This window comes from Alexandromys fortis, unplaced genomic scaffold (genome assembly GCF_014885135.2).
Source record: "Alexandromys fortis isolate MF-2015 unplaced genomic scaffold, M_Fortis_MF-2015_v1.1 scaffold_16, whole genome shotgun sequence".
NCBI lineage: Eukaryota > Metazoa > Chordata > Mammalia > Rodentia > Cricetidae > Alexandromys > Alexandromys fortis.
The window spans coordinates 16,135,993-16,143,789 of NW_026067893.1; the positions used below are offsets into that span (position 1 = coordinate 16,135,993).

General features: G+C 53.6%; 1 protein-coding gene and 1 long non-coding RNA gene across 2 annotated transcripts; one reads left to right on the forward strand and one right to left on the reverse strand.

Annotated features, from left to right (window-relative positions):
* Window positions 1-455: 455 nt before the first annotated feature.
* Window positions 456-3,883, reverse strand: Nkx2-3 (NK2 homeobox 3). Its single transcript, XM_050147998.1, has 2 exons — window positions 3,358-3,883; window positions 456-1,953 (listed from the first exon to the last, which is right to left on the reverse strand). The coding sequence occupies exons 1-2, from the start codon at window positions 3,704-3,706 to the stop codon at window positions 1,223-1,225; spliced, it is 1,080 nt and encodes a 359-aa protein (XP_050003955.1). The 5' UTR covers window positions 3,707-3,883; the 3' UTR covers window positions 456-1,222.
* A 203-nt stretch (window positions 3,884-4,086) lies between these two features.
* Window positions 4,087-5,593, forward strand: LOC126506258 (uncharacterized). The gene is made up of 3 exons (XR_007593156.1): window positions 4,087-4,501; window positions 4,886-4,997; window positions 5,376-5,593. It is a non-coding gene; the product is annotated as an uncharacterized lncRNA (long non-coding RNA).
* Window positions 5,594-7,797: the final 2,204 nt, after the last annotated feature.

The window sequence follows — 7,797 nt, forward strand, 5'->3', positions numbered from 1 at the left end:
AGGCCGGGTGGTGGCCGAGAAAGGAGCCACCCAAGGCTGAGCCTGGAGGCGAGCTTTTCGTCTATCTTGGAGACCCTCGAAGTGAGGCAGAGTCTCCGCTTGACCGAGGCAGGTCCCCGCACCAAGTCAGTGCATCTGGATAAAATGTAGCGGTGGGTGGGGGATTACAAAGTCTTGGACCTCAGAAGACCCAGAGCCTCCCTCCAGCCTGTTCGGCCCACAACACTAAAGAGAAATTAATGAACAAAGCGATGAAGAGACCAAACTAGCAGCCTGGGGCCTGGCTCAGGAGCACCAGGCCAAGATGCCCAGGGTGCTTTTCCTCACTTCCCGCCCTGCTTAAGGGGGGGGGGGCGCTCCGCAGTCTTTGGGGCTAAACAAGTCTGAAGCAAAGTCAAACAGTTCAGAAATATTGCACCTTCTTTATTGACTCCTGTAGTGTATGACAGCGGGTGTGTACACGGCGTGTGGATATAGTTATATAGAGAGATAATGTGCTGATACAGGATACAAAACAGAAAGGAAACCAACCTGGGACACCTAAGCTGGCCTCCAGGTCCTGGATTTGCTCAGCTGCCTCCCTTCCCCCAACTTTCGATCTCACTGGGGTGGTGGTCTCCAAGAAGAGTCCCCTGACAATCCAGAGATGCGGGCGGAGTCTGTCTCGGAAGAGAGGCAGCTGGAAAACGAAAATCCACTGTGTTGTGGCGCTCCAGGCTAGAAAAAGGGACTGCGAATCGGTAGATTCAAGCCACTACCCCATTTTCCTCTCCGTCACACTAGTTTTCTTTTCCGTTTTTCTTCTCTTTTCTTTTCATTTTCTTCCTTTATTTTCCTGTTTGGTCTGGTTCCCCCGACCGACCGACCGTACTTCGAGAAGGCCAAGTGTAGGCCGAAGGAGAAAAGCCCTCTTCCGGAGAGCAAGTGACAGTCGGAGTTCCAGCCTCCCGCACTCCCCGCAGAGCCAGGGTGGGGGGCCAACCTCTTCACTGGAGCCTGGCCCGTGTTTCTGTCTCAGACAGTCTGGACGACTGGACCAGGGCGTCCGTTTCTCCGCTGAGCCCCAGACCTAGAGTGTGCTGCGACCCTGGCCCCTCGGGGAGCGGCATGTCTGTATTTTATTTTAACGAGGGGACCTGGCCCTTGGGTCCGGCCTTTCTCGTGTCTCATTCCCGCGGCGCCAAGCTGCGGTAGGACGCCCGCCGCGTGTCCAGTCCTGTCCTTACCAAGCCCTGATGCCCTGCAAGGTCCCCTGTGCGCACGCCGGCCCGGCTGCGGCGCCCTGGTGCAAGGGTTGAGCGCCGCCACCACTGCCAAAGCCTCCCAGGTTGCTCACGTTCACAAAGGATCCACCTCCGGTGGCGCTGCAGGCGGGCTGCATGGCGGTGGTCGCTGCCGAGGCCCCGCCGCCGCCACCGCCTGTCGGGTAGGCACAGCCATAGCTGCCGCTGTAGGCCGCGGCTGCGGCTGCGGCTGCAGCCGCTGCTGCTGCGGCGGCGGCCGAGTTCCCGTAGCCGTAGGCGGGGAAGCTGTTGTAGGAATAGGCGCCGGCGCCCACGCTGTAGGGCGAGCCATAGGCCTGCGCGCTGGGCGTGACGCACGGCTTGCCGTCCCGCACCAGCACCGGCACTGCCACGCGGCGAGGTGGCGGCGGCGGCGCGTGCGTCCCCAGCTCCAGGGACTTGTCCTGCCGCTGTCTCTTGCACTTGTACCTGCGATTCTGGAACCAGATTTTCACCTGCGTGGACGTGAGCTTCAGACTGCTGGCGAGGTGCTCGCGCTCGGGCGCCGACAGGTACCGCTGCTGCTTGAACCTGCGCTCCAGCTCGAAGACCTGAGCTTGCGAGAAGAGCACCCGGGGCTTCCGGCGGCTGCGCGGCTTCGGCCTCTCGCCGTCCTCGTTCGCCTTACAGTCTGCAGTCGCTTCTAGAGATTTCTTCAGCTGGCAGCATTCTGCGTAGAGAAGCAAGACCTTAGCCCAGTTCAGACTCCCCGTATAGCACCCCAACGCATAGTAAATGCTTAGATCTGGAGAAAGTTCATAGTTTCTGGTACTCAAGGGCCCTGCGTGAGACCGAGCACCTCCCCAGGAGGAGTCACTTTTGGTGGGGAGTAGTTAGTTTGCATTTATTAGAACTTGAGTATCTGCGAGAAAAGAGATTAAGTGTGCGACTCGACGCGCTAATAACTATTTTCAAGATGAAAGCTTGCGTCTGCATTAACAACAGTATTTGCAAACTCGTTTGCCTACCACTCACCAAGGATACCTGAAGGTGTGAACGTGTTGGTATTGGGAACAGGCAGCCTGGATGTGGGATATACGGGTTGATTAAGGAATTTTTTTTCTGCTCGGAAATATCTTAAGTGTAAGGCGCAACTTAAGAACTGATTTTTTCTTATCAAAACTACTATGTGAAACAATATTTGTATATTACCTTACATAGGAAAAAAGTTGGATGGACCAATTTAGACAGTTTTGTGTCTGTTTTAGGCCTGGAGAACAGACAGAGAAAAAACCTTGTTCTCAGCCACATCAAACCTCCACTTGGAGAAGAGATTCTTTGATTCTGTCTTCCTTTCAGACATTTCCTGCAGGGTTATTCAGTTATCCGATTTCCTACCACCTCTGGTTTGTTAAGCATTCAGAACGCCAGCTAAATTCTTCACTTTACCTCACCCTATTGGCTTGCAGCCTGAGACACAAAGCTAACGCTAGGATTTTTTTTTTTTAAAGCCTTCACTTCATGGGTGTGAGTGGTGCGGTCATCTGGAGTGGATCGTGCTCCCACACACCGACCATCCCTTCTCTTCAGAGTGCTAGCTCCAAGCTCAGAAGTAAGGTAAAGTCCATCAAAGTTCCTTGTCTGCAAGGACGCCAAATACACAACCTGCTGGCACTGCATTTTCAAGAAAGCAGGGGTGACTGCCCAGCCTCATTCTGGAACTCAGCACACATAAAGCAGAAAAATGGCCAGATTACTGACTCCTTTTTGAGAAGAGGGGTATTTGAGAAAACACACACACACCACGGTGTTAGAACCCAACCGCTGGGCCCCTGTCACTTCTCGCTTATCTGAACCCGGGCTGTAAAAACCACTTTCCTTTCCCTCAGGGGCTGCTCCCGCTCCTCCCTGCTCTGCAGAAGAGGGGTCACCAGAACCACCACTTTCCCCTGTCTACCCTAGCTGCATCTCAGGTACCTGCGCTTTGCAGAGCTGTCCTCGAACCTGGCTAGGCATGACTCTAGCCAAACGTGAAAGGGGCGGGTGGCCATGCTGGCACGGTTTGTGGGTTGTTTATGGGAGCTGAGCCATTGCCCCAGGTGTAGGGACGCATTTCCTTTCCCCCCCTACTCACTTTGGCTCCGTTCTCTCACAACCTCCTCTTCTTGTTCCTTGGGCCTGCTGCAGGAGTCTCGAAGGACTGTATGGACATAGCTTTGTGGACAGAGACCTGAATCTCCGTGGCCCTCGGCAGCAGCTAGTGAGTTCAAATAGGATAGTTTCTCTCCCTCTTCTTCCTCGTCCTCCTCCCCTGCATCAGAAAACTGTGTCCCGTCAGTCGCAGCCAGCATGCAGGGAGCCGAGTGGAAGTGCTGCTCCAGCTCCGCCTGCAAGTGAGCTCCGTGGAAATGCTGCTGCTGCTCCAGATTCAAAATGTCTTTGACTGAGAAAGGGGTGGAAGTGACCGGGCTTGGTAACATCATCAGGGCCACTTAATTGTCCAGTCCAAATACTCAATAAATCCCGGCGGGGGCGGGGAGGCAGAGCGGCGGCTCCAGCTCTTCCTCTGGACTCCGCGGTGCTGCGGAGTCGAGCTTTTGACAGACGCGGTCCTGCTCCAGTCTAAATCGCCTCCATTGGCCGGGACCTGGGGGTCTGGGTTTTGTTACAGCCACTGCAAGGACTGGGGCCGGGGCTGTGAAGCCTCTGTCCGGGGGCCGTGCGTCACGTCGAGGGGCGGGGTCGGCATCCTGGCCTCCTTCCTAATTGGTTCTGGCATATGTGAGCCACGCCCTCCGCGTCCACCCAGTGGGATGTTGCTGCGCTACCAGAAATAGACAGGGACTAGAATAGGGTCTTGAGGTCCAAGTCGCTGTGGGAGAGCTCTATTGAACCGGGTGTCCGAATCATCGATTCCCGTTCCACCTAGCCGACCAGAGGCAATTTTGAGAGGCTCACTGTCCGTGATCCAACAAAGTCCTAGAAGGATGGCACAGACTGGCTTTTCCAGCTGCTTCGGGGCAGGAAAACTTCCTGGCCAGTAAACAGCGGACGGTGGATTCCTCAGGAGACGAATCCTGTATCTGTGGAAATATGAGCGACGCGTCAAATCCCACCTTGTCTTTACTGTAGCTGTTCTCACCACGTGGAGTGCCTTTTCCATCCTCAGTTCCACGAATGGAAAACTGTTCTCCGAGGCTCTACTCAAATACCACGTCCTCCAAGGAATCGCTGCCAGGCCGCCTAGCCCGGAAGTCCTCTTCCTCTGAACTTGCTCCGTTAGTAATGTCACTTGTCACTCCCCGTCACCTAGTGCTACGTATGGCAGGTTGTGTGTGTCCTCCTGGTTGTCAAGTTAGATTGCCAGTCCCTGAGGGCAGGGTCCAGGTCGCATTTGCCCTTGCCGCCTTTGCAGTGGCTGCAGACAACAGGTATCTGAAAGACAGATGAAGTACTTTGGTGTCTGCTGCTCTTGCTTCGAATCCTGGCCTGAGTCAATATTGGGTCTTTGACATTCTCAGTTTCCTCGGCCATATAAAGGAGCCGAATTCCCTCTTCTAGGTAATTGCTCTAGGTAAATAGGACTAACCAGGCCGGAAGCATAGTGCAGGTCTAAGAATGCTAAGGGCTCAAAACGTGTAACTTTCCTTTTTCTGCCTCAGAGGTCAGAACAGTCGTTGACATTGATCCTGACCTGGCGGGAGCACACGTCGCACACTGGGCAGCTTTATGAGAGCAGAGGTTGTGAGAGCCGATTCTGATCTCAGAACGGAGGTAACCCAGCTGTGGGGGCAGCTCTCTCCTCCTCTGAAGTCTTGGCCCTGAGTACAGATAGGCCTCAACTTTCAGAAGCGCCTTATTTCTCTACCTGTTGGCTTTCGGGCGCGTTTCTGAGACAGCGGTTGCATTCTGTGGGGAGAATATATGTAGACTCTAAAAACTGCCTGGTGGGGACCACCTTCTGGCATTCACCTGCCTATAACTTAACCCTCTGAATAGCAGCGGCCCCTATTGTGAAGCTAACAACAAAACGCGTGGGCAGCACGCCTGGAAGCAACAAATGAGGAGTGGTTCTGGTTTCACCGCGGGGGTTCCTCACCAGACCGCCCCTGGCTTTTGTTTGTTTCCTCACCCCCCCCCCCCACCGCACAGTTGGGAGAGACTGGCCTCAACTGGAAAGGACGGCTGGAAGGCACTGGGACTGAGGATAACGCCCTGGGAAACGGGTAGACACGGCACGAATAGGGATTACGTGGAGGGTGGCCTCGTGGAACCCAGCGACAGCAGAAGGAGAGGGTGCCCCAGGCCCTGGAGAAAGGGTTCGGAGGAGAGGGAGGCGGGGCTCTTGGGGGAGAGCGGAAATGCTGCGCCCCGGGCCACCGGGGAAACTGGGACGAAGCTCCCTCCACGTGCCCTGGGGGAAGTGGGAATGGTCGTCTGTGGGTAGGCCCTCGAAACCTTTCTAGGCCGCAGGAGCCTTTTCGTTTTTTAAGACTTGAGCCTCAGGCGGGGACCACGGTCGCTACAGAAGGCGAGTCTGCGGAGGGAAGAGTGCGCCTGGTTTTGCGGTGGATCCCGAGCGAACGAGGTGGGGTGAGTGCGTGGCACTGCAGGGTCGGGGACTTTGAGCGCCTCCAAGCTGGCAGTGAGAGGACCAGAAGGAAACCGCGCTCCAGTCTCAGTCCCCAAGCTCTGCCGCAAGGCAAAACCGTCGCGGAGGAATTCTTGTTCCCTTCTGATCTCCATTTTTTTTTTTTAAGTTTTCAGGTGATTTCAAGATTTGAACAAAAAAGATAAAAGCTATTTGCTTCCATTGGAAGCGCGTATTTCCCCTTGCTTGTTTTCTTGCGTTCTAGCGTTGCTTCGCCCTCACCTAAACGTTGCTCCAGAAACTGGTCTTAGATTCATGACTGAGTGAAACCCAGTCCAACAAGGCCAGGAACTCAGTGGCACACCCACACACCTGCTGCAGCCCGCTAGGCCCACTCCGGCCTCTTCTCTCTGCTTCCCACCTGCAGAGCACGTGGCGGGGTCTCCTCCAAATCCTATGGCCGCCACTACCTGGTTAGGTATTCTCAAAACACACCTGGACCGCTCTCTCTTGAGAACCCTGGCCAAGCTGCTCCACAGCAGGCTGGGACCAGACTACACCTGAGAGGACCCGGTGGGGAGACTGGTAAAGTGCCAGCTAGGGGCTCTATGGCCTAACCTGCTCTCCCCTCACTAACCTGGGACAACGCCGGTTCCGACTTTTATCCACCACCTTGACTTTTACGATTGATTGATCTTTGAATTTTGTCTAGAGCAGGGGTTCTGGTCATCTCCAGCTTCTCTTTCCAAGTTGTTTAGTCTTGTCTTATACTGGTTTCGAAGTAGCAGGTTCCCAGGCAGGCCAACCGCCTTCAGGTGGCCTGTCTTTCCCGCTCAGGCACCCGGCACCCGGCACCCGGCACCCGAAAGGACTTTAGATCTGTGGACTGCCAGCTGTTCGCCGCTGTAGGGGAGGAAAACTCCGGTGCAGGAGCCCGCTTCCTCCCTCCCACTCCCCGGGACCTGCTGCTGCTTATCGGGGTACAGAATCTAGTTCCACTCGGTATCCAGTTACTAGCGCGTTCGGGGGCATTTGCATTCTCTTGTCTGAAAAGATCTTAGAAATCTTAGATTCTTGCTCAGTTAACAATAGGTTTTCGTATCAGACACTCTAGCCAACTACTGTCAGATAAAGTAAATATGACTGCAGTTTGGCTTAGTTTTAGTCCTAAGTGTTTGCCTGGGTTCACCTCCATCACCTAGTACACATCACAAGCCCCTCCCATCGGATATTTGATTACAGATCTTGCTGAAGTGGTGGCAAATTCCCTGGGGGGGGGTGCTTTATAGACGTGTATATATAATAAATAAAATTATAGCTGTTAAAGAGCCTTGTGTTAACCATTACAGTAATTGCATTACCGAAGGAAAAACGTGGCAACTTTTGAAAGCTTTGTGTTAGCAGTCGCTCGTTTCCTCCACATGTAAAACAGGCAACAGTTTTTCTACCACTTCACACCATGGTCTCAACACGCAGCTGTTTAATTATGGAATCAGGGCCCCGTTTTTAATTTTTTAATGTAGCACTACAGTCATTTTCTATTCAATTATGAAAAAATAAACCATAAACTCAACTGGCCGGATACATGAAAATTTCGGTGAGTTTTTAATCTACTTGAAGGCTGTCCTAGAAATTGCTTTTTAATGATTCGCACACACAAAGAAAGAACCGAAGTGAGGAAGGGCTTCGTTTCAGTGGTGACGCTAAGTGGAATGCCATTGACTTGTTGGTGGCAGCAGTGGCGTGCTAGACCTGGTTTTGGTCCTGTAGAGACGACAGAAAACTGTCCCCAACTCCCGCGCAGACCGGTGTTAATGCTGAAAAAGGGTGAATCCATTCCCTGACTTGAGTTATAAATCTGCTCCCTAACGGCCGAGCGTGTGTATAATTGTACGGAGATGCATTGCTTGCTTCTAGAAAGCGTTAAATGTATCTAATTTCTTGAGTGTGTGTTTTTGTGGTGAACTAATGTTGTGTGAGGGA

Coding starts and splice junctions, on each gene's coding strand:
- Nkx2-3 (XM_050147998.1), bottom strand. CDS start 3,706: ATGATGTTACCAAGCCCGGTCACTTCCACCCCTTTCTCAGTCAAAGAC. Junction 1,954..3,357: donor TGTGAGAGAACGGAGCCAAA/GTGAGTAGGGGG, acceptor TTCTCTACGCAG/AATGCTGCCAGCTGAAGAAA.